Genomic DNA, 26,746 nt, shown 5'->3' with positions numbered 1-26,746 from the left:
ATCTCGCGAGAGTTCCCGGTGCTTCTTTCTTAACCTCGTTGGGACTCGCACGCGGCGGCGGCGGCGCTTGAGCGCCCGAGCCCGACGAGGGGGAGTCGAAGGGTTTTCTGGCCGCCTCCGTGGGCTCCAACTCCTTCCAGGGCGCCGCGGGCCTCGAGTTCTCGCGATACTTGGCGACTCGGCGCCCGCCCACCCCGCTCTGCGCCTGCGCGGATCGCCGCCGAGGCGAGAAGGTCGCGTCGGGAGGAAGTGTCGGCTTGTGGCCCGGCGGCCGCCGCTCGCTCGCCCGCTCGCTCGCTCCCTCGCTCCCGCTTCGAAGCTCCGCTCGGCCCCGCGCCGGGACGCCCCGCCGCCAAGATGCCGCGCATCATGATCAAGGGGGGCGTGTGGAGGAACACGGAGGTAAGTCTCGGCTTTTTCCCGCCGCCGGCTGCCCTTCGCCCCCTTTCGCCGTGGGGTCCGTGTGCGCACGCGCGCGGCCTCCGGGGCGCCGAGGAGGGTGCCCGGGGGGAGGTGGGGTGGGGGGTGGGCTCTGTTGGGTGCCGCCCCCCGGGCCCCCGCCCCCGAGCCCCACACCTCGAGAAGGGGCTGGGCACAACTCCGGCTCCCTACCCGGGATTTCCTGACGGGGTGTGGGGGGCGGCTGGGACCCCCTGGTCGTCCGCCTCCTCCTCCGCCTCGACGGAACCCCGGGGGGGGGGGGGCTGGCGGCTGCCTCGTCTGTCCGCCTGTCAGACAGGGACAAACTCCCTCCAGTCGCCTTTATTTTATTTATTTATTAATTATTATTATTATTCCTCCAGTCGCCTTTATTTAATTTATTATTAATATTATTTATTTATTTTTTGCTTCCAGAAATGGAGCGGGTAATGCCCCGCAAGAGCTGGGTGGGGAGGGGGGCGGAATGAAAAGGTCTCAGTCGTTTTGTCTTCAGGGTGCCCCGAATTTGCAATTTTTTTGCTCCCCCCCGCCCCCCCCCCCCCCCCCCCCCCCCCCCCGCTGCCCCGGCCAAGGCACGTTGTATCTTTCTTCGTGCCTTGGGCCTCTTTGTACATCGTCGCCTGCTTTCTTGCAGCCCAGATCCTTCTCTGCCCCGGCGTCCGGCAGAATCCTTCTTGGGAAGCCCGTGGGGGTGGGGGACTTTGTGCTTATTTGCACACCCCTTTCCCCCACCCACCCAGTTGGCAGGTCTTTCATTCGCTCGTTGGCGTTTGTGCTTTCGCGGCATCACAGTGACAGTCTTTTTTTTTTTTTTTTTTCCTTTTTGGGTCACACCCTGCGATGCCCAGGGGTCACTCCTGGCTCATGCACTCAGGAATGACTCCTGGCCGTGCTTGGCGGGGACCATGTGGGATGCTGGAAGTCGAACCCGGGTCGGCCGTGGGCAAGGCAAACGCCCTCCTTGTCCTGGCGAGGATGAGGATGAGGATGAAGATGACGGGTTTTTGGGTCACACCGGTGATGATGATGATGATGATGATGATGATGGCCTTTTTGGTCACAACGGTGATGCTCAGGGGTTCCTCCAGGCTCTGCACTCAAGAATCACTCCTGGCGGTGCTTGGGGGACCATATGGGATGCTGGAAATTGAACCTGGGTTGGCCACATGCAAGGCAAATGCCCTACCCACTGTGCTATCGCTCCAGCCCCTGGAGGTTATTTCTTTTTTTTTTCTTTTTTCTTTTTTTTGCTTTTTGGGTCGCACCCAGCGATGCTCAGGGGTTACTCCTGGCTCATGCACTCAGGAATGACTCCTGGCCGTGCTCAGGGGGACCATAAGGGATGCTGGGAATCGAACCCAGGTCTGCCGCGTGCAGGGCAAGCGCCTTCCCTGCTGTGCTATGGCTCTAGCCCTCACAGTGACAGCTTTGAGTCCTAGCCTTGACCCAGGGGGCTGAGCAGTTTAAACGGGAAAGGACCTGAATTCCGGGACAGGGAGTGATGGACAAAACCGAGGCGCTGCTGGATGGAGCCCTACGCAGGGGCCGACGTCCAGGGTTCTTCTCGAGTCTGCTGATGGGTCGGAGAGGTAGGGCTCGGGGACTCCAGGATGAAGCTGGGAGCGCAAGGCCTCGGTGGAAAAGAGCCAAAAAGTAAGATGCCCCACGTGCATTCACCTGGGAAGTTTATCCCTGGTGTCTGCCTGTGGTTGAGCTGGCTTACTTGCAGAATTCCTCTGCACGGGTGTCCCGGGAAGTGGGAACTTCAGGCTGGGAAAGGCCAGAGGGAGAGCCGACTGGGGAGGTCTGGGAAAAGGGGTTTTCAAGAATCCCAGGTGGTGAATTTGTGTTGTCACTACGAAAAATGCTGTTAGTAAGTTTTAGGGAACAAACCAAGATTCAAGAGTGACTTCACCAGTCTTGCTTTTCAAGGACTGGATGTGTCTTAATTCTTTTCTTTCCTTAAGTGCATGACACCTCATGGAAGGTAGTTGCTGAGGAAGTCTATTTGAGGGCCACACTTGGCCATTATTGGGGTTCCTCCTGGGTCTGCACTCAGGAATCACACCCGAGGTGTTCAGGGGTCCAGGTGGGAATGTCTGAGATCGAACCCAGGTTGTATGCATACAGGGCAAGCACCTTCCCTGTGTTACCTCTCCGATCCCAAGGAGGGAATTTGTTTTGAATGAATAGGCTATATCCTTTTGGAGACCGTGACATACATTGGAGAATACTTTTGTTTATTAAGAGTTTTTGTGGTTGGACTGTAGAGTGACTATTTTGTGTGGGTGTGTATGTATGTAAGAGAAGGTAGGTACTTTTTTTTTTCTTTTTTTTCTTTTTGGTTACACCTGGCGATGCACAGGGGTTACTCCTGGCTTTCCACTCAGGAATTACTCCTGGCAGTGCTCAGGGAATATGAGGTGCTGGGAATCGAACCCGGGCTGGCCACGTGTAAGGCAAACACCCTATCCGCTGTACTATAGTTCCAGCCCTGGTACTTTTTCTAAGGGATTTTTTTTTCCTGCTTAATTCCGTTTTGCTGATGCTAACTTGTTATAGTAAATAAGACTTAATTTTTCTTTTTTAAAAATTTTTATTAGTGAAACACCATGAGGTACAGTTGTAGACTTACAAATTTTGTGCTTGGATTTCAATCATACAATGATCAAATACCCATCCCTCCACCAGTGCCCATTTTCCACCACCATGGATCCCAGTATCCCCCCCCCCCCCCCCCCCCCCCGCCTCTGTGGCAGGGCATTCCCCCTTGTTCTCTCTCTCCTTTTGGGTGTTGCAGTCTGCAGAAGAGGCATTGAGTGGCAATCATGTTCAGTCCACAGTCTTCTTTCAACATGCATTTCCCCTCCTGGGAGGATCCTCCAAACACCCTTTATTTGGTGCTCCCTTCTCTATCTGAGCTGCCCTTTCCCCTAGAATGCCCGGCTGGCCTCTAAGCCATGGAGTAATCCTCCTGGTACTGATCTTGGCAATTCTTGGGTATTAATCTCCTATTTTGTTACTTTATGATAAGACTGAATTTTTCAATATTTATTTTAAGATTTTATTTGAGGCCTGGTTATTTACAATACTTTTCATGACAGGGTTTTGTGCATGTGTTTGAGCCCCACAGCCTCCCACTAGAGTGTCCACTATTTACTTCAACAGTTGTTTCAGTGTCCTTGCCCTTCTCATTCCCCCACTCCTGCTGTCCACCCTTGAAAAGCTCAGTTTTAATTTAAAAAAAATCTTGGATATTTGTCTTTCCTCACTTGGAGTCTTGTGATTGAGTAAACTTTGTCTTTTATAATTATTTAAGGATGAAATTCTCAAAGCAGCGGTAATGAAATATGGCAAGAACCAGTGGTCTCGGATTGCCTCATTGCTGCATAGAAAATCAGCAAAGCAGTGCAAAGCCAGATGGTATGTACCAGTTAATGAGTGGGAAAGCAGAGTATGACTGTAACTCTGAGGAAAAATGTCAGTTTTTTGAAACTCATAAAAAAAAACAAAGCATTGTGTTGGAGTGGAGATGTGAATTTAGTTTTTGTCTTAACTGTCATTTGCTTCCTGTTTGATGGCAGACAAACCATTTTCTCTTCTCACTTTTTACTACTCCCGATTTTTCCAACTGGAGATAATGCTTTGTTTTAACTGTAAGAGATTTCAGACTCACGAGTTAATGTATTTTGAGTGCTTTAGGGAGAGGGGGCTATGAATTTATGTGTTCCAAATGTTTGTTATTTTAGAATCTAAGTTTCTCAAAGAAATAAATGTTAATGGTTAAAATTGTAGGCTAGCTCACTATAGTTGATTCTCTTCATAGCACAACTGGAATATTATGTATTTGCTACCCCAAATACACTCCAAATACCATACCTGTGGTTTTCTTTCTTAAATCACAGAATAATGGACATAGCCGGTTCTTGGCAACAGTAATCTGATCTCAGTCCTGACCCATGTCATAGTAGGAACATTATTTTGGATTGTATGAGTGAGGAAAAGGATCAGAATAGAGAGAATGGATCCCCACAAAGAAGATGGTCTTTAACTTGAAGAAGTGGTTCTGGTTTTTTTTTTTGTGCATCTTAAGGGAGCTAAATTCCTGCTTTAGTGTTTAATAGGACTAAAATCTCATTTGCCAAGCTCTTATCCAGCCAAATAGATTGGATGGGAAAGGTGGATTGAGTAGGGCATTGGTTATTTTACTTAAAGAGATACCAGACAAAAATCAGTGATGAGTTGAGTGATAGTCAAATGCTTGAAGTGAGTCAAATGTGAAAAGCAAGAGTATTAGGAAGTGCTGTGAAAATTAACAAAAACATGGTCATTGTCTTATTTCCAAATAAAGTATGAAGTAAATGAAAACGACTGAGTTTAAATCAGGTTTCCTTTTTAACCTTCTATAATTAAAAATACCGTAGGATTTGGTGAGATGAGAACTCTTGAGAGGGCTTAAATATGCCCATATTTTGTTGTGAAAAAAAGAGCAACTTTCATAATTTTTTTTTTATTAGTGAAACACCATGAGGTACAGTTGTAGATTTACAATTTTTTTGTGCTTGGGTTTCGATTATACAATGATCAGATACCCATCCCTCCACCAGTGCCCATTTTCCACCACCATGTATAATATCCCCCCCACCCCCATCCCCCCATCCCCCCCTGCCTCTGTGGCAGGGCAATCCCCTGTGTTCTCTCTCTCCTTTTGGGTGTTGTGGTCTGCAAAAGAGGCATTGAGTGGCAAACATGAGCGACTTTCATAATTGAAGGATGAAATTGAGCTCAGTTTTCAGGTACTACAAGTCAGTGTATGTAATGTGTAAATAGGATATTCTTTGTAAGTGACTGATGAATGTACAAAATAATGTTTCAATAGGTACGAGTGGCTGGATCCTAGCATTAAAAAAACAGAATGGTCCAGAGAAGAGGAGGAAAAGCTCTTACACTTGGCCAAGTTGATGCCAACTCAGTGGAGGACCATTGCTCCAATCATCGGAAGAACAGCTGCTCAGTGCTTGGAACACTATGAATTTCTTCTGTAAGTGAATATCCAGAAGCAGTATAAAAATATCTTTGTATCTTCTGAATGAGGCTAAGTGAACCTGTACTATGTTTTTCCTGGGGGGGGGGCGGGGGGAGTTGCTCAGGGGTTACTCTGTAACTCAGGGCTTTCTCCTGGCGGTACTCTAGGGACTATATGAGATGCTGCTGATCAAGCCATGATGGGCAGTATGCAAGGCACAAGCCCTACCCGCTCCTGCTCCTACTTTTTATTTTTGAAAAATGAAGTGCCAGTTCCAAAACGTGGGTTTTTTTTTCTTTAAAATTTTTTTTTTAAAACGTTTTTTAAACATAGTATTTTTTTTTGACTAGTGGTATGATAATGTGACTCACTCCTAAGCTCTGTTCTAGGGATAAGGCTGCCCAGAGAGACAATGAAGAGGAAACAACAGATGATCCAAGAAAACTTAAACCTGGAGAAATAGATCCAAATCCAGAAACAAAACCAGCACGGCCTGATCCAATTGACATGGACGAGGGTAAGTGTATGCTTGTGAGGGATTTTTGGTTTTTTACTTTGGTAATTGTAAATTCAGATCTCTTAATTCCTTCCCAGATTTTGTGGCTTTTAAAAATCCCAATTTATTTAGTTGCAATGTGTTGGTCTAGGCTTTTGAAAAAGAACGTGTCTAGGGTGCCGGAGAGACAGTAACAGCGGGCAGAATGTGTTCCTTGCATGTAGCTGACCCGGGTTCTGTAAACTGGTCCCCTACGCCCTGCCAGGCAGGATTAGGCCCTGAGCACCACTAGGGATTTGTGCGCGCCTTCCTCCTCCCGTAAAAACAATTAAAAATGTGTCTACTATTTTATTATAGAGTAGTTAACACTTTTTTGGGACTGACTCTTGGTAGTTTTTGGTTTGTCTTTGGGGCATGCCCTGTGATATGATGGGTTGGGAGGAGTGGAAGTGTAGGATGGCTGCTTTTGACTGTGCTCAGAGTCACTTTCTGTGGTTCTCAGGGGACCAAGTGGCATTGGGGATTGAACTCAGACCATTGAACTATCACTCTAGCTCCAGATTTTTTTTTTTTTAGACCCAGATTTTTAAAATTAAACATTAGAATGCCACTGGACAGATTTCTTAAGAGTCTGGCAGTTAGCTCTTGAGGATTATGCACTCTCATTTATATTCTGACAGGCAGCTGGTCAGGATTTTGGGCAGGAGCTTCCTTGATAACTTGAGACTTCAGGTAATTTAATTTGTACCTGACTGCAAGACTTATGGAAACTTCCAATAACTTCTTAAGATATTGAGTCAGGAATCAGAGGAACTGATACTTAGACATGTTAGGTATTTATTAGCTATTTGATCTTTGGTAAGTCATATAATCTTGCTCAATTTTGATTCTCCTGTCAGATGGAGACTAATATCTAATAGGGTTGTTTTGAAGTGATAGCACAGCGGGTAGGGCGTTTGCCTTGCATGCAGCCGACCCAGCTGAGCCAGGTTCAATTCCTCTGCCCCTCTCAGATTGCCCAGCAAGCTACCAAGAGTATCGCACCACACGGCAAAGCCTGGCAAGCTACCCGTGATTATTCAATATGCCAAACACAGTAACAACAAGTCTCACAATGGAGTCGTTACTGGGCCCCCTCGAGCAAATCGATGAACAACGGGAGGACAGTGCTACAGTGCTACAGGGTTGTTTTGGAATATTCACTGGGTTATTTTTTTCATTAAAAAAATTTAATTATGTTTTGGGTTTTGAGCCACACTGACTGTGCCCAAACCAGTTTACTCCTGGTTCTCTGCTTATAGGGATCACTCCTGGCAGTGCTCAGGGACCTTGTGGGGTGCAGGAGATTGAATCCTGGTTGGCCTTGTGCAAGGCGAACATTTTACCACTATTACCTCTCTGGCCCTAACATTTTTATTTTTACTTTTTATTTTGTTTTTTGCGTCACACCCAGCGTTGCTCAGAGCTAGTAAATACCTAACTTTGCACCCAGGGATCACTCCTGGTGGTGCGTGGGAAACCATATGGAATGCCAGGATTGAACCCAGGTTGGCTGCATGCAAGGCAAATGCCTTACCTACTGTACTAGTGCCTTGGTCCTTTAAAATTTTTAGTTAAACAAGATAGTTTTTATTAAAAAATACGAACTTGGGGCTGGAGCGATAGTACAGTGGGTAGGGCGTTTGCCTTGCATGTGGCTGATTTGGGTTCAATTCCCAGCATCCCATATGGTCCCCCGAGTGCTGCCAGCAGTAATTCCTGAATGCAAAGCCAGGAGGTAACCCTTGTGCATTGCCGGGTATGACATAAACAAAACAAAACAAAAGAGAAAATGTACTTAGACATAGGGGATCAAAAAGGGGAAAATTTTAAATTTAGTTTTATAAAGTTGTTCATGATTTATTACATTCAGTATTCCAACACTAATCCCACCGCCATTACCCACTGCCATTATTTCGGATTACCCCAACCACCCTGAAAGAGGAAAATTTACTTAAGTCCTGGGGGAAGAGAACATGGGCTTCTCCAGAGCAAAAGAAGCAAGTAAGCAGATACATGTTCAAGGGAGAACACAGGTTTGAAAGAGCAAGTATATTGACTTTTTAAAAATATGTAAGTTAGCAGGTGTTTCCGAAAGATAGATTATGATGGGTAGGCTTGCATCTTTGTCACATATGAATTTATAAAAAACAGATTGAGGGCCTTTCCATGAGATACTGGGTCAGTAATTGGGAGTGGGTGGGAGTGGAGGTAAATCTGGGATCAGATTTTATGTAACTTTTATTCTCAAGTAAAAGTGCTTGGGAAACCAAGTGTTGCCAAAGATCCAGCCTGGCTTCCCACATTTAGAGCATGTGCTTAGCCCTGATTTAAGCATGTTCTCAGCCAATTGAATTAGATCTCTGGCTTTGCAATCAGGTTGTTTTTAATTTTCCCAGTGAGGCAGAATAGTTTTATTTAAAGAAATTTACTTAGAGAAATGTGAGGGGAAGGAGAGAGATACGTGTTTCATGAGAGAATGTGGGCTTCTCTAGAGTAGAAAAAGCCCCTGCAGTCAGTTTTACTTGTGAGGCTCAGGATATGTCTCCGTGGAAGAGCACATGCCTTGTGTGTGTGAGGCAGTGCCCTGGGTTTGGTTCCATCTCTAAAAAAAAAACAACAAAATCCCTTGACATTCCATTGGGTCAGCCTTGTATAGGAATAGGTCTGGCATTAGTATTTCTCTTTCTACTCTGGAGAGCCTTGAAAATGTATGGCGAGATAAATCATTTTATAGAAAAAGTATATCTAGGGAAGATTATTCATTTTCTATAAAAGGTTTAAGTAATACTTCATAATGAGTCATGTACCTGTTAGTTGATGTAATGAAGAATATAATTATAATCACTTTTTTTTTGTTGTTGGCCACAACTGGCTCTATGCTTAGGGATCACTCCTGGCAGTGGTTGGGGGATTATATGGTACAGGGTATTCCTACCAGGGTCAGTCACATGCAAGGCAGGTGCCCTGCCCATGGTATGATTTCTTTGGCTACATAACCATTGTTCATTTTATTTTTGGGGGTGCCTTGGGTTTGGGTCAGGGCATACTCCTGACTACACTCAGGAATTATTCCTGGCAGTGCTCCAGGGGACCTAACAGGGATTTATGCCAGGGATGACCTCAGGTCCCATTGCATGTAAGGCGAGTGCCCTGCCCACTGTATTATTGCTCTGGCCTGAAATAGCTATCTTTTTGTTTATTTTTGGACGATATCTAGCAGTGCCTAGAGCTTACTGTTGACCCCGTACTCTTGAATCAGTCTTGGTGGGCTCAGTAGAGCATGTAGGGTGCCAGAGATCAAACCTTGGTCAGCTGCATACAGTCCAGATGCCCTGTCTGCTATAGTCTCGCTCTGGCCATATAATCACTGTTTCAACACTAACTAGTCTTTGCTTATTTAATTTCACTAACATCTTGTCAACATTCCTGTGAAACAGGAATTGTTTTTCCCATTTTTGTTAATGATGAAACGTGTTGTGGAGGTTAAGTGAGCTATGTCGCTTTATATAGCTAGCAAATGCTGAATTTTGGCCTTTGGGCAGGGGGCTTAAACCTAACCTGTTTTTGTCATGTTAAACTATAGTTATACTTGCATTTTTTTCTTTCTTTTTTTAAGGTTTATGTTCATTAAAACACTGTGATATTCCTGATTTAGTTATTTCAGGCATACAGTATCCCCATACCAATCCCACCCACCACCAGTGTGCCCTTTCCTCCACCAGTGGTCCTAGTTTCTCTTCTACCCCATACTTATGTTTTTTCTTTAAACATTTTTTTTTAATTGAATCACTGTGAAATGCATAGTTACAAAGTTGTTCATGATTGGGTTTTAGTCATACAGTTTTCCAACACGCTTCCCTTCACTTAAGGTTTTTCTTAAGCACCAATTTCTGTTTAATACCTTGCTGTTATTGTAACACAACTTATCTTTTTCTTATATCTGCTTTTGTAGATGAACTTGAGATGCTTTCTGAAGCTAGAGCCCGCCTGGCTAATACTCAGGGAAAGAAGGCCAAGAGGAAAGCAAGAGAGAAACAGTTGGAAGAAGCCAGGTATGGTTTTACCATCCATAATTGAACAGTAAATCTGCCACTATACCCAATAAAAATGGCATGGTTTATCACCCTTGTTGGGAGAATAATAGAGCTTTACAATTTCAGTTCTGTTTTTTTGTCTGGTGTGGGTATTGGGCCACGCTCAGTGGTGCTCAGGGGGTTGTTGATGGTGAGGTTTGGGGGACTGTGCTGTACTGGGGATTGAACCTGTATCTCCTGTATGCAAAGCCTGTGCTCCAGACTGTGCTCGACTATTTTAGCTTTGTGGGCCTCCAAATCCAATTTTGATAATATTCTTTTTTTTTTCCCCCAAATTTTGGAAAAGTCAAATTGTTTTCTCCCTGAACCATTTCAGAATATTTGAATGAATAGAGAATAAGAAGAAACAATTGTCTCTTAAGAAATTTTTTTTGGGGGGGCTGGAGAGATAGCACAGCGGGTAGGGCGTTTGCCTTGTACGCGGCCGACCTGGGTTCGATTCCCAGCATCCCATATGGTCCCCCGGGCACTGCCAGGAGTAACTCCTGAGTGCAGAACCAGGAGTAACCCCTGTGCATCGCCAGGTGTGACCCAAAAAGCAATAAATAAATAAATAAATAAAATAACATTTTTTAATTGGATATTTGTGAGCTAGACCATTACAAAGCTGTTTATAATTGGGTTTCAGTCACACAATGATCCAGCACCTATCCCTCCACCAGGGCGCATTTCCCACCACCAATCTCCCTGTTTCCCCACCACCACCCCCCCGACCCTTCAGCCCCTACCCCCAGCCTCCCTCTATGGGAGGCACTTTCCTTCTTGCACTCTCTCTCCTTTTCCCTTTGTGCATTATGATTTGCAATACAGGGGTCACAGTGTTTGTTCAGGGCATTTGTTATTTTTATCTTGATAGTAAGGCTGGAGTAGCTTTTCAATTGGCTGGAAGCTTTGGGGTGTGGATGTGACTGCCGAGGCTTCTGGAAGTACAGGGAGGTGGGGGGAGGTAGCTCATCCTGACCCTGAGAAATCCTGGAGATTTTCAGTCATGAAATCCGCATACCAAAATTTTTAACGGATTATATCTTGGTGAGGTTCGTCCTGAGATGGTGGAATCAGGCTAGGGGTATGGTGGCGAATTTGAATTGTGGAAGCAAGCCAGGGACTCTGTTTGGGAAGGTCCCAGGCCAACCCGCCCCCCTCCCTCAGATTTACCATGGTATGTTCAGCCATGTGCAGGTCTGAGCTTAACTGCAGTTTTTGATCTCTTTCAAGATTTATTTACGGATCTCTGAAGCAAGGCCGGTAGTAGAGCTTACATGGTGGTGCTGGAGTTGGTTCGTGGGGGTGACTGCCAGTGCTTCCATGAGTATTGGGAAGTGGGAGGAGGTAGTTCATCCCAACTCTGGGAAAGCCTGGAGATTTCAGTCACAAAACCCGCATACCAGAATTTTCAACAGGTTATATCTTGGTGAGGTGTCTCCTGAGATGGTGGATTCAGGCTGGGGGTATGGTGGCGATTTTGGATTGTGGAAGCAAGCGGCTGCTGGGGGCTCTGCTTGGGTGGGCCACCAGGACAATCCGCCCCTTCCGACTTACCCCAGTCTGTTCAGCCATGCTTGGGTCTGAGATTAATTGTGACTTTTGATCTCTTTTGAGATTTATCTATGGATCTCTGAAATAAGACCAATAAATGAGCTTGTATAAGCTGAGCCGGAGGTGGTTTGTGGGCATGGCTCCCACATTCCAAACTTTTGCCTGTTTAATTTCTTGGTAAACTTGGTCTGAAGATGTTGGGGTCTGGCCAAAGGCACAGCAGCAATTTTGGGGTGTCAGGAAGCCTCCAGTCTTGGTTGCTCGTGTGGAGGAGTACCACTCCTGATTTTATAGGAAGTCCAACAGTGTGGGCTTGAACTATGCTACCAGAGCCACCCCAGTGGTGCATGGGGCCCATCAGGGCAGTAGCTGGTGTGTTGGGATGCCATGCAGTGCCAGGGATTGGATCAACCTTTCATGTGAATTTTTGGGAGGGTTGTTCAGTTTCCTGAACGTGTAGGTTATTGGTTTTCAGTGAATATGGCAAATATTCAGCTATTACTACTTTAAATATTTTGTTCTCTTTTTTTTCGGCTCCTTTGGCATTCTGTTGTATATATTGGTGAAACAATATCTTACATTTTCCTATTTTTCATTTAACATTTTCAGGTTTCATTCTTTTTTTCCTGTTGAGATTATATAATCTTTACTGATTTGTCTTCAGGTTCACTGATTTTTCTGTTTGAATCTTCTCTTGGACCTCTCTAGCAAAGTTTTCATTTTAGCTTTATATTTGTCAGTTTCAGAATTTTCATCTTAAAAAACTTTTTTGTTGATATACTATTTGATGTAGAAATATCATTGCTTTTTTAATAATCCTTCTTTAATCATTGTTTTTGTTAGTTGCAGAATTGAACCCAGGGTTCACACATGCAGGACCAGGAGCTATACTGATGAGCTGCTCTCAGTTCCCCTCTTTTCTTCTTTGTCATTTGTCAGATTTGATTACTGTGGAAGGCAGTTGCTTATCTTTTTTTCCTGATTTTATACTTTCTTTGTATGGCTAATAACTTTTTTTTATTAGAAGTTGAACTCTTCATTATTTATTGTTGCAGTTCTGGATTGAATGTTCTTCACAATCCCTTCCTGTTACTGCTTTGTTTACATGTTAGTGACTGGCTGGATTATTTTAGTGAAATCTGTTCCCTTTTTCCCCAGAAATATGAAACCTCTGATGTTGCAGTTCATGGGGTATAGTTCCGGGTATACCCACAGATGTCATTCTGGGATGGTGTGATTTTTGTGGGACTTGTCATTTTTTCCTGGCTTTACCCTGCTGTTAAATCTACCAGTCAGTTGATTGTTCTATTCCCCTTTATCAGTAACTTGGTGCTTATCCTCTTTGAATTTAGATGGAAAGTTTCCAAGGTATGATATTTGATATGACCTCATGAGGATAGGTTTCTTGGGAGGCCACCTATCACTTCATTTCTGACAAACTAGTGGGCCTACAGTTTAGTCTAAATATTCAGCGAATCTGTCAGCTTACCATAGCTTTAGTTGTTTTTGGCTTGATCATCTCTTGTAATCTATTCCAAATGCGGTCAGTTTGTTTGGGGAGAGATTTGAAGTTCTCTGTCCAGGGCTTTGTATTGTTTTGGGGCTATGCACAGTGGTTCTTGGGGCTGTTCCGAGTGGTGCTCAGAAAACCATACAATGCTTGGGTATCAGGTCTGGACCTCTTGTGCAGTTAGTCCCTAAAACTCAGTTTATCTCTGGCTCCATGAGCTTAAATTTTTCTACTCTTAATCCCTTTTCACCTGAGAGATTTTTATGTGACCCCAGATATATAAAATAGGTATAGGAATAAAGATGATTTTTTTGTTTTGTTTTTGGGCTACGCTAGTGATACTCAGGGCTCAGGGTCTCTTCTGACTCTGCACTCAGGGATCATTCCTGGCTAGGTTTGGGGCTTCAGACCTGGGTTGGCAGCATTCTCCAGCTCCCAAATAAAGTTCGATAGTATTTTTTTTTCTATTTTTCGTTGGGTTTTGTTTTTGTTAGTGGTACTCAGGGCTTATACCTGGCTTTGCTTTCACAGATCACTTTTGGTGGGATTTGGGGAGCTGGGGATTTAACCTGATTTGGCCATGTGCAAGGCAGGCACCCTCAATGCACCCTCAATAGTAATCAGTGATTTTTTTTTTTGTTTCACTCTTTTAAAAAAAAATTATTTATTGAATTACCGTGAGAACAGCCACAAAGCCTTTCAGTTTAAGTCTTGATTGGTCATACAATGATCACCCACGCATCCCTTCACCAGTGCACATTTTCCACCACCAAGAACCCTTCCCACCCCTCCCCCTGCCCGTGTGGCAGATTTCCACTTTACTCTCTCTATGTTGATCACATTCAATATTACGACAAAAGACCCACCATTATTATTTGCAATTTTCCCCAACAATCAAACCTGCCAAAAAGACATCATTATATAATTTTGTTTCCTGTTGCTGATTATGAAGAGCATATGATTTTGGATTTCTGATATTTTAGTAATAAGTCTGGAGGGACTACTGCCAAAACCACTGGGTTCTGAGATTGTTTTGTGTACCTCTGAGATCATGGTCGTTCAGGAGCTGGAGGAGACGTTCGTGGGTGGCAACTCGGGGCCTTGTCAGGGTGGGGAGCAGGGCCGGTTCCACCCCCCATCCCATGAGGCCCTGCATGCCTCGTCACTGCAGTCTCATACCTGGCTGTCCATTAGGCTCTGAAAGATGGTGGCTACCATGCCGCTGCTGCCAGGGGGAAAAGGTGGAGGAACAAACACCCTTCCCCTCCTGGGGTGGCATGGTGCCATAGTTTAATGCACAGTCCAGATGCATTTTTTGTTTGTTTGTTTTTTGGGTCACACCCAGCGATGCACAGGGGTTACTCCTGGCTCTGCGCTCAGGAATCACCCCTGGCGGTGCTCAGGCGACCATATGGGATGCTGGGAATCGAACCTGGGTTGGCCGCATGTGAGGCAAACGCCCTACCCGCTGTGCTATTGCTCCAGCCCCAAGACGCATTTCTGCCAAAAGCTGGAGGTGTCCGAGATCCCTGTCCCCTGAGGTCCCGGGTGCCTCGTCATTGCAGTCTTATACCTGGCTGTTCATTAGGCTCTGAAAGATGGCAGCCACCATACCGCTGCCGCCAGGGGGGAAAGGCGGAGGGACAAACACCCTTTCCCTCCCGGGGGCGGCATGGCGCCGTAGTGTAATGCGCAGTCCAGATGCATTTCTGTTGGGCATTGTATTTTGCTCGAATTTTCCCACCACCTGCCTTCCAGGGACAGACGCTAGATCATTTACTTTCCATTGCTCACTTTACGTATCAGGAAAGGTCGCATGGCCTTGTAAATGGCCGTGCGGTCCAGAAGAATAGTCCTGGTGCCCACATACCGGAGCCATGCTTGTAGAAGCTCATGGTTGCCAGGATTCCATCTGGAGAAGGCGGGGAGACTGCACCTGCCCCATCTGGGACCTCCCAGCGATATTGGCTTGGTATGGGGCCTAGAGAATTTTCCGGGTGTTGTGTTGCCTGCCAGCCAGGTTTCTTCACTGCTGAGTGTGGCAAGATGGCACTAGGGGTGGTTTGAGGGCATGACTTCTGGGATCAGGGGCTGACTGGGTGGAACTGCCCGGCCTGCGCCCCCATGTGATACTCTTTTCTTTTCTTTCTTTTTTTTCAAGTGTTTTATTGAGTATCTGTGAGATGACAAAGATGTTCATGATTTGGTTTCAGTCATACAATGATCCAACACCCATCCCTCCACCAGTGTACATTTCCCACAACCAGTGTCCACCGTTTTCATCCCACCATTCCCCCAACACCCTCCCATCCCCGCCTGCATCTGTGGCAGGCACTTTTCTTCTTTCTCTCTTTTTGTGCATTATGATTTGCAATACAGATACTAAGAGATACTAAGAGGTCGTTGTATTTGTTCAGGGAGTTCAGTATTTTTATCAGGAAGATAAGTCTGGAGTATCTTTTTTTAACTGGGTGGCAGCTTTGGGTATGGATGTGACTGCTGATGCTTCCAGAAGTGCGTGGAGGTGGGATGAGGTAGCCCATCCTGACACTGAGAAAGCCTGGAGATTTCAGTCACAAAACTTGTATACGCAAGTTTTCAGCAGATTTTACTCTGGTGAGTTCTGCCCAAGACGGTGAAGTCTGGCTGGGGGCATGGTGACAGTTTTGGATTGTGGAAGCAAGTGACTGCCGGGAGCTCTGCTTGGGCAGGCCCCCCTCCACACTGTTTAATTTCTTGGAAAACTTTATCCCGAGTTGTTGGGGTATGGCACAGTCAGTGGCAATTTGGGGTATCAAGAAGCCCAAAGACACCATCAGGCTGCCCCGATGCATTTGCCACTTGGGTACAGGTTGACCTTGGCTCTGAGTACAGTACCAAATGTGGCCCCCAGTCCCTCTTCCGTTCCCCCACCCCCAATATGGTGCTTATATGTCTTTTTGTTTTGTTTTGTTTTCATTTTTTTGGGACCACGTTTTAGATCTGTGTATGTGTATGTGTACATGCATGTATGCACAGGCGGACTGATAATCAAACCCCAGTCCTGCCCATAAAACATGCTCTGCCAAGTGACAATGCCTAGCCACTGTATTTTTTTTTTTTTAAATGTGGGGTATTATCTGTTGGTATTCTGGAGCTGTTTGGAGATGCAGATTGATACAGCATGCCCATCATGCTATAGTCCTTTGTTTCATTTCCAGGACCCCATTAAATACGCCTTTAATTTAAAAGCTGGAGTCTACTTTGTGAAGTGGTTTGAAGTGATGGTTTGAATAAGTAGTTCTTCCTCATGTAATGTTCCTTTCTTATCTCTTGGCTAAAGATCCCTTCCCCATGGTACATGATTTTCTAGGTAATCTTGTGTTCTTTTTCTTTAGGCGTCTTGCTGCTCTCCAAAAGAGGCGAGAACTTCGAGCAGCTGGCATAGAAATTCAGAAGAAAAGAAAAAAGAAGAGAGGCGTTGATTATAATGCTGAGATTCCATTTGAAAAAAAGCCTGCTCTTGGTTTCTATGATACTTCTGAGGAAAACTACCAGGCTCTTGATGCAGATTTCAGAAAATTAAGACAGCAGGATCTTGATGGGGAACTAAGATCGTAAGTTGCTTTTCTGATTTTGAAGACAGAAATGTGTAGAGGGGATTTTATGAAGAGCTAGTTGTTACCCATGTCACAGATACTTATTTAGCACAATGAATGTAGCTTGCATAATTTTATTTAATTGGTTTACCTTTTTGGGGACACCACTGGCCCTGTCTCTTGGATTTTAAGCACAGAATAATGCTGGTCGCATTGCATCAGTAACATTTGAATTGTTTACACTTGACTCTTCGTGACCTGTTTACTTTCTGAATCACAGCCAGGACATTTATGACCATAGTGTTCAACTGTTCATGGTTAGTAGTTTTAGTAGTGTCCTGAATCTGCAAAAAATGTCTCATCATTGTTATATTTTTTTCTATTGGAAATTTAATCTCAGTTTACACAAGATGTAATTTAAAGAGATTATGACTATTTAATGTTATTGCACTTGACAGAATAATAAGTAATATTTCTAAGTGATATATCTTGGGACTTTTGCTTATTTATGGGAATTTTTAGGGTTTCTTCAAATCTTATATCTGATTATGTAGGGACAACCTTTTAGAATTATTAAAAAATTTTATTTTCTGTTTCCTGACCCTCTTTTGTTTTGACATGAATTGCTACTAAGCAACAGATGTCAGCAACTGTAAAACAGGATTTTCTTAGATGTATACCATTGCATATATTTCTTAAATGAGGACTGTATTTTATAGTAAAGCAAATGCTCTACCTGCTGTATTATCGGTCCAGCTTCAATACTTTTAATTTTAGAGCTTATGTCAGTATGAGTAATATTTTATTAATAGCATATGAAGTATTTCTATGTTTTTTAATGTTACTGCCTAGATGTGACTTAAAAATGCTGATTTTTTTTTTATAGTGAAAAAGAAGGAAGAGATAGAAAAAAAGATAAGCAACATTTGAAAAGGAAAAAAGAATCTGATTTACCATCAGCTATTCTTCAAACTAGTGGTGTTTCTGAGTTCACTAAAAAGAGAAGCAAGTTAGTACTTCCTGCCCCTCAGGTAATATAATTAAATTTTTAAATTATCTGTTCAGCCAATGTTTGGTGGCCCTACAAGCCAGGCTTTTGATAACTGCCGACGCCCTCAAGAATTTGAGTGTGGGACTCAGGGATGTGGCTTAGTGATAGGACTTTTCCTTTCCAGTGATGGGGATGCGAATTCCAGCCCCAGCATCTTCGTGCAGGGCAATCCCATAGCACTGCCATGTAGCTGAAGCGTCTGACCCTCAGCAAGCACTGCAGTCAAATCTAGGTGACCTCCAGTGGTTGCAGCAGCAGCAGTTAAGGGAAGGAGTGGTGAAAAAGCTAAAGGACCAGAGGAAAAGTAGCTCACTGGGTTTGAGCACATGCTTTCAGCACAGGAGGCCCAGGGATGATCCGGAGCATTGCTTAGTCCCCCAAACACTGAGCCAGGAGTAGCCCCTGACCACTGCCAGATGTGGCCAAAACAAACAAAAACAAAAACCCAAAAAATGAAAAAGCAAAAAATTGTTTTCCTGAAAAAGTGGTTGTGGGGTTGGTGTTGGACATACGGTACAGGGGTTAGGGTGCATCCCCAGTCCCAGTGCCACATCACTTGGTGTGTCCTAGAATCTCCTGAGCACCACTGGGATGACCTGTGTGGTTCCTGAGCAGAACCACATTCTTGGGCCCTAGCATGAACCATTGACCAGTTGGTTGTGTATCTCTGGGAGTGGTTGCTGAACCTGAGCCCCCGAGCACTGTTTGGGAGCTCCCTCAGGAAAATTCGCAAAAAGCAATAATCACGTCACAGTGTAATAAATGAGCCACAGAAAGTCATGATGATGTGGTATGATAAAAGAGCAATACTCCATGTAAATTATATAGTCTTAAATGCTTTTGTGATTAAATAAATAGCTCTTGGGAGGCAGTGAGGTTAGGACTCAAGGAGACCTTTGGCCTTTTCAGCAGGGTGAAGTGTTGACTTTGTAGACTTTCAAGATGTTTTAAAGTGGATGTTATTTTGTATCATGCTTCTCTTTTTTGAAATAGGTGTGAAACTAATGAGTTGTGAAGGGCGAGACTACCTTATTCAACTAATCTCAGATTGTTCCTTTGGCTTAATTATAGTTGCTCAGATAATGGGGGTTTTGGATAAACTCCTGTTTGGAGTAGTTACATCTCATGTGGGGAGACTAGAAGAGATTTTTTTCCCCAAGTGAGTGGTCTGTTTTTTTATTTGGCTTTTTGGGTCACACCTGGCGATGCTCAGGGGTTACTCCTGCCTTTGCACTCAGGAATTACTCTTGCTGGTGCTTGGGGGACCATATGGGATTCTGGGAATCGAACCTAGGTCAGCTGCGTGCAAGGCAGATTCCCTACCCGCTGTACTATCACTCCAGCCCCTACTGTGATTTTTTAAACTTAGATTTTCTTAATATTCCTTAGGGTACTTTGGTAAAGTTAAGGTAAAATTAAGATAATGCCTTTGATTTTCTTCGGTATTTTTTTACGTAGTTTCTGTGTGGTCTTTTTTTTTTTATTGGAATGCCTCTCCCTCACATCGAAGGTTTTGTGTAAACACTTATGTTCTTAGTTCTTATTTTACTAGGTAAAGGTAAAGGTAAAGGCCCTCCCATTGATCGTCGATTTGCTCGAGCGGGCCCAGTAACGTCTCCATTGGAGACTTTGTTGTTACTGTATCTGGCATATCGAATACTCTCCGTAGCTTGCTGGGCTCTCCGAGAGGGGCGGAGGAATCGAACTCGGGTCGGCCATGTTGGCCGCTTGTAAGGCGAACGCCCTACCGCTGTGCTATTGCATTGAAATATTATTTTACTAATTTATTTTACTAATTGAAAGAAATCATTATGAAAATGTATGATAACTGCAGCTTGGTACTATATCATATAGGGATTTTCTCTGTGTGTCATATAGGGAGGTCTTTAAAACTTGCAAAAATTTTTGGAGCAAGAGAGAATGAACAGTGGCTAAGAATGCTTGCCTTGCATATAGCCAACACTGTTTTGATATCCTATTCTGCATATGGTCCTTTGCATAATGCAGAAATGACTCCTAAGCAGTCAGGAGTAATCACTGATAACTGACTTGTGGCCCTAACCGCCCTCCTCCCCACCCCAAAAAGGTAACAGTAACTAGTGGAAAATTTCAAATTCACAAAAGAGTAGTAATTAAACATTTATGTACTTTATAAAACTTCAGCAGTGAATCTTTCTGAATATGAAATTGCCTCCATTAAAATACTGCTTATTGTGATTTTTTTTAAACTTTCTTTTAGATTTCAGATGCGGAACTCCAGGAAGTTGTAAAAGTAGGTCAAGCAAGTGAAATTGCACGTCAGACTGCTGAGGAATCTGGCATAACGAACTCTGCTTCCAGTACCCTTTTGTCTGAGTACAATGTCACCAACAACAGCATTGCTCTTAGAACACCACGAACTCCAGCTTCCCAGGACAGAATTCTGCAGGTAAGCTGTTCTATTAGAGTACAGCTACAGCTTCAGTTACTGTTTTCCGAATTATTCGGAAGGAGCGCTGGGGAGGTAACAGGCTACAGTGCCTAGCCCGGGTTTAGTCTCTGGTACTGTCATCATGTGGGCCTGTGAGTGCCACTGGGAGTGAGTGTGTGCACCATGCCGGGGCTAGACCCCGAGCAACGTGACCACTAAGTGTGACCCCAGAACAAAGACTAGTTAACCCTCAAACTCATAGAATGGATAAGTGTTACGAAGGAGTAAGTGGCTTTGTTTATTTTAGGGAGAACAGTTAGAGTACAAGGGTCCTAGAGATCACTGTAGTAGGAAAGTCAGCAGACTGAGTAATTAGGTGGTTTATTAAAGTTTTTTTTTTGGAGCCAGCCCTTCTATTTTCATTACTCTTCAGTAGTCATCATTAAAGCCTCACATTGTAAATTTCACCTTGTCTAGTAATCCAAGAAAGAAAGCAGATCTGCCTTGTCAGAATTAAACATTTTTTTCTTGCATTTTTATACCTGTTTTGGCTGCTGTCAGTGCCACCTCGCTCTCTTTAATAGGTGGGAGTATACAGTACTGTTTTTAGGGCTCTGTGTGCCAGAGAATAGCTAAACTTCACAGCATTCTTCAGTATTCTAGAACCCTTACCGCTCCTTTACTGTGCTCAGTCAGAAAGAACATCGAGCCCCTCATTGCTCTAGAGGCACCAAGACATCAGCTACAATTTTTCTCTTTTATTGTCTTAGTATTCAGGCTTATTATATATGTATATATGTATATATTTTTTCATTTTTATGCATTTTTTTTTACCTATAGTTTTTACAGTGGGATCTCTCCCTCTGCCTTTATTATGCTCTTTTTTCTTTTAATCTTGGAATAGTTATATCATAAATTTCTGATTTTATTCCTGGCTTACTTTATGTCTAAGTAAACTTCATTGCTGAGATACAAATCACCATACTGAACAGTACTTTTTCTTCGAGTTAATATTTGTTATATTAATTTGCTTAAATTTCCTGGGGTGTGGGTAAGGTTCTTGACACCAGGCTTTTCTGTATCTTGAGCTGGCTGGATAAAAATTCTTTTTATTGTTTCTGGGCCATACTTGGAGGTGTCTCATTGGTTCTTTCCGGAACCACATGGTGCTAGGGATTGAATCAGAACCTCCTTCATGCAAAGCATGCACTCTGCTCATCGAGCCATTTGGCCATCCTCAATGGGGAATTCTTGATAGCCGTATTTCTAGTTGTTTTTTTTCCTCTTGAATTAACTAGACTCTCCAGAAAAGTAGCTTGCAGTTTCCTGTCTAAAAGCCTCAGGTGATAAATCTTTTTGGGAGCCTAGATGAGGAAGAATGTGTTGTACTTATTAATGTATTAGCAAAAACTGTGCATAATTGGCAGTGAATTACAATTCAGCATTCTTTTCGTGAATAAAGATACGGAATAATGCAATCAGTCTTGCTCTGCTGATCTTCATTTTAACTCCAAACTGTGGCTTAAAACATTTTATTATGCTCATGATTTCTATGGCTTAGGATTTCAGACGGGTCGTAGAAGGAATGCCTATGGCCTCAGGAAGTAACTCGGTGAATCAGGGCTGGAATCATGTCCACTGGCTGTAGGTAGGAGCTTCACCTGGGGATGTGGAGGAAATGAGCTCTGAGACGTGCCTCACAGCTGCAGTGTGAGAGTGTTGGAGTGATAGGGTAGGAAGCCATGTAATGACGTTGCCTTGGAGGCCAGGGTTGTCACCTCTGCTGCATTCTGTTACAGGTGAGTCACAGTCCACCTAGACTCAAGAGAGGGAGCATGGACCCTACCTCGTGCTAGAAGGATTATTAAGGTTGGATTCTAAGATGAGCATGGGAAATGAAAGATACGGCTGTGACTATCTCTGGAAAATAAGCCTTTCAGAGGCCCTGAATTGGGGGATTAAAAATAGGATTTGTAGGTACGGTGATAGTAATGACTGGAAACTTACAATGAGGAACTCCAGAGTCTATAGTTCGTCCTGCTTCAGTCAGGCAAGATTTTGGAGAGGAACCTCCCCTCATGAGTTTTCTAGTGAGGGTCACAGGCCAGTTAGTAGTGTCTTGTCTTTTCATTTGAGAGACTGAGATTCAGAGAGGCTAGTGAAGACCAGAAACTGAGTTGGTGCTACAAAGCAAGACTAAAGTTTTAAGTGTTTTGATATTTTGTATAAGCTCCTATAGGGAAATTTGAGGAGAATTGACACAGGTAATAGAAGGTTTAGGGTAATGGTAATTTGATAAGGTCACACAAAAGTACTTTTTTTTTCTCCATTTGGTTTTTGGTCTGTATTTGGCTGTGCTCAGGGCATATTCCTGGCTCTGTGCTCAGAGGTCACTCTGGGGTTTGGGGAACTATATGCAGTGCCAGGGGTTGAATTAAGGTTTACCGTGTGCAAGGCAAGCACCCCACCTGCAGTAGTACTATCTTTGTGGTCCCCACAAAAACATTTCTTAACATTTTAGAATGTGTCCCAAAGCTTTTGGCATGCTATGTGAAGTTGGCAGGAAAAATGAAGATAGTGAATTTTGCCAGACATCTTGGTTTTCATTGAGAAAATATGTAAGAATGCTGCGTTTCTGAATTCCAAGATTTTACAAAGTAGGACCAGAAGGGATTATGCTGTTATCCTGTGTAAAGCTGTTTAAAGCACACTTTTTTCTCTTTCTTGTTAACCAGGAAGCTCAAAACCTCATGGCCCTGACCAATGTGGATACCCCATTGAAAGGTGGACTTAACACCCCTTTGCACGAGAGTGACTTCTCAGGTGTGACACCACAGCGGCAAGTTGTACAGACTCCTAACACGGTTCTTTCCACCCCGTTCAGGTATTGTAAATACATATTTTTCTTTCAGAAACATTTAAATGCAGGGACTTAGACAACTTTTTAATTTACTATTGGTGACAGAGAATGAATGTAAATGATCAAGTTGCTTTTTTGCATTTCGGTGTAGCGGAGTGCACCTGGTGCTCCATGATCATGGTGATGCTTGGGATACCACATGTGGGGTGGAGATCAAACAAGGCGAGCAGCATACCCACTGTATTGTCTCACTGGCTCCTTTGCTTTCTTCTTCCTCATAATAACATCGTTAGCCTGGAAATGGATGATGATTATTTGGAGCTTTCTTAAGCCACCGCCGACCCCGTCCCTCTCCCCTCAACCCCCCTCCCCCACAAGTTTCTGGTGCTGTCCTGTGTTCAGATACTCTGTAACTTAATTTTATTATTATCATTGTTTTTTGTTTTGTTTTTGCTTTTTCGGGTCACACCAGTGATGCTCAGGTGTTACTCATGGTTCTGTACTCAGGAATTACCCCTGGAGATGCTGAGGAGACCATATGGGATGCCGGGGTTTGAACTGGGGTCAGTCTGGAGCAAGGCAAAAATCCTCCCTGTTATAGTATTACTCTGGCCTCCTCTGTAATCTGATTTTAAAGAGGGAACCCACCCACTCTTAATGATCATTTGGTGAATTTTACAAAAAATACATACAGTTCATTATGACAATTTCTAGCATCAAAAGAGATTGAGAGAATAAGGTGGACGTTCTGTACCTACCACTAAAGTTCTACAGTTGTTAGTATATACTATATTTGCTGAATTACATTTTTATCCATCCATCTTATTTTTTTAAAATGCATTGCAAAATAAATTGCAGGTATCAGTTGACTTAACTCCTTATCACTTCTTTGTATGAATTATTCACTATAAAGTTTAGAATTCATAATATCTGTCACTTTGTTTTTGAAAGTTTCTTATAAAGCTCAGTTAACTTTTATCATAACTATTTGTTTTACTTTTGTGTTGTTGCTTTTTTTTTTTAAGTTGGGGAGCTTTGGGGCACATAGCACTATTTCCAGGGAATTCAATACAACACATTTTTTTCTCGTTTCCTTTTTTTTTTTAAATTCATTGTTTTTTTTTTTTTTAATTAGTGAAGCATCATGAGGTACAGTTGTAGACTTACAAACTTTTGTGCTTGGGTTTCAGTCATACAATGATCTAGTACCCATCCCTCCACCAGTGCCCATCCTCCACCACCAGTGATCCTAGTAGCTCTCCCACCCCCACACCCCATTCCCCCCGCCCCTGCCTCTGTGGCAGGGCATTCCCTTTTGCTCAGTCTTTCCTTTAGGGTGTTGTAGTTTGCAATAGAGGTTTTGAGTGGCCATCGTGTTCGGTCTATAGTCTACTTTCAGCATGCATCTTGCATCCTGAGCAAGTCTTCCAAACTTCCTTTACTTGGTGTTCCCTTCTCTGTCTGAGCTGCCTTTTCCCCCAGCATGTGAGGCCGGCTTCCAGGCCCTGGAGCAGACCTCCTGGTACTTATCTCAATTATTCTTGGGTGTTCGACTCCCATTCTGTTATTTTATATTCCTCAGATGAGTGCAGCCTTTTTATGTCCCTCTCTTTCTGGCTCATTTCACTTATCATGATACTTTCTATGTAGAACCAGTTGTATGTAAATTTCATGGCTTCATCTTTTCTAACAGCTGCTTAGTATTCCATTGTGTAGATGTACCAAAGTTTCTTTAACCAGTCATCTGTTCTTGGGCACTCGGGTTTTCTCCAAATTTTGACTATTGTGAACAGTGCACCAATGAACATAGAAGTGCCCATGTCATTTCAACTGTACTTTTTTGCCTCTCCAAGAGTGCTGTTGCTAGGTCAAATGGGAGCTCATGTTTTACAGTGTTCTTTAAATATTTTGGTTTTAAAGAATTTTAAAAATATAAACATGACAAAAGCAAATAAAGATGGAATTTGAATTTTGAAAGATTGGAAATAATTGGGGCCTTGCTTTAGTTTTAAATATGAGATTATGTATTCTTGGTCGCTGAGTGAACATTTCAGATTTGAAGTAGTATATGAAACAGGATCAAGAAATAATGACTGTAGATGCATGTTGAAAGTAGACTATGAACCAAAGATGATGGCTGCTTATTACCTGTATTGCAAACCGTAACACCCAAAAGAACAGAGAGAGTAAGAGGGAAAGGGGGATTGTGCCTGCCACAGACGCAGGAGGTGGGAAGGGGTGGGGGTGGGGGGAGGGATACTGTGAACATTGGGGGTGGGGAATGGGCACTAGTGGGGGGGTGGGTACTTGAACATTGTTTGAAACACAATGGAAGTCTGTAAGTCTGTAAATGTATCTCACAATGATTCATTAAAATAAAAAACTTAAAAAAAAAAGAAATATTGACAGCCATAGGCTGGAGTGGTTGTATAGCGGGCAGTCTGCTTGCCTTGTACACAGCTGATCTGGGTTTGATCCCTGGCATCCCCTATGATCCCCTGAGCCCTGCCAGGAGTGATCCCTGAGCACAGAGCCAGGAATAAGCACTGAGCATTGCTGGGTTTTGGCCTTCAAACCAAAACCAAACTAAAAAAATTGAAAACTAAATCCTTGTGTAGTTTGTTTGTAAGAGAGCATAATCCCTCTTTTTCTGTGTATATCTTATTTTTTAACTAGATTGTAAGCTCCTTGGGGGCAGGGATCGTGTGCCTGTTTCTATGTCATTTCTTGTCTGGCATTAACTATCTGTTTGGAATACAGTCAGAATAGAAGTGAGCGATCAAATAGAAAAAAGGCTTAGAAACAAAATATAATTTGAAAAGTCTGAATTGTTGATGGCGCCACTTCTGGTGGTTCTGGGAACCAGTAAAATGCTGGAGATTGAACCTAGAACCTCATACTTAAGGCATATGCTAGATTTACCACTTGAACTATATCCTGACCTGTGAAATTCTCTTATGAGGGGGTTGTTGGGGGGGGGGGGGGCAGAAGGGGACATGGCCAGGCTCAGTTGTGCTCAGGACTTACCCCAGTATCTGTGCTTAGGGATCACTCTTGGCAGGGCTCAAGGGACCACATGCCAAACCCAGGTTGGCTCTGCACAAGGCGAGTGCTTTAACCACTTTATTCTCCAACCCATGAACTTATATATTTTATTTTTGTATCATACCTGATGGTTCTCAGGGCTTACTCCTTGCTCTGTGCTCAGGGATCATAACCTGGTGAGGCTTGGGAGACTATATGGGATCCTAGACTTGAACCTCTGTTGGCCATGTGCAAAGCAAACACTCTGCCCGCTGTACTATTGCTCTGGCCTCTAAACTTAACAAATTCTTACAAGACTCTCTTAACTCTTACTGAGAACTACTCATTTTCAGAGGTGATTCTAAAAGTTTGGTATTTAATTTCTCAACAGTGTGTAAAGGTGGAAATTCTTGAAAGCATGCACTTCAGGATAATTCTTGATGGTCATCGGATATTCAATAATTCTAAGTGGGGAGGAGAGAAAAAATGAGATGGATAACACTGAAATCCAGTGGACAGGAGGTCTTTGACTGTAATAACTGAGCACTACCTACCTCTATATTATGCTTTTAGCTTCCTTAGTGTGTCAAGAAAGTTGAAATGATGTTTGGTGAACCTAGTTTAGGAAGCAAGAGTATATCAACTGTAAGGACTATTTGAAATAGTGCAAATACTGTG

The 26,746-nt window shown here is 43.5% G+C and overlaps 1 protein-coding gene across 1 annotated transcript in view; it reads left to right on the top strand.

Annotated features, from left to right (window-relative positions):
- The first annotated feature begins 256 nt into the window (after positions 1-256).
- Positions 257-26,746, top strand: part of CDC5L (cell division cycle 5 like) — a 49,297-nt gene continuing 22,807 nt past the window's right edge. The window contains exons 1-9 of the mRNA XM_056126179.1: positions 257-402; positions 3,761-3,864; positions 5,321-5,482; positions 5,857-5,984; positions 9,958-10,057; positions 16,523-16,741; positions 17,610-17,754; positions 20,014-20,202; positions 22,920-23,068. Of these exons, the coding sequence (XP_055982154.1) occupies positions 358-402; positions 3,761-3,864; positions 5,321-5,482; positions 5,857-5,984; positions 9,958-10,057; positions 16,523-16,741; positions 17,610-17,754; positions 20,014-20,202; positions 22,920-23,068 (1,241 nt within the window). The 5' untranslated portion in view covers positions 257-357. The remainder of the gene's footprint in view (positions 403-3,760; positions 3,865-5,320; positions 5,483-5,856; positions 5,985-9,957; positions 10,058-16,522; positions 16,742-17,609; positions 17,755-20,013; positions 20,203-22,919; positions 23,069-26,746) is intronic.

Source organism: Sorex fumeus, unplaced genomic scaffold (genome assembly GCF_029834395.1).
Source record: "Sorex fumeus unplaced genomic scaffold, SorFum_2.1 ptg000061l, whole genome shotgun sequence".
Classification (NCBI taxonomy): Eukaryota; Metazoa; Chordata; class Mammalia; order Eulipotyphla; family Soricidae; genus Sorex; species Sorex fumeus.
Note: the sequence above shows the minus strand (reverse complement) of the source record. Positions and strands in the feature narration are given on the sequence as shown.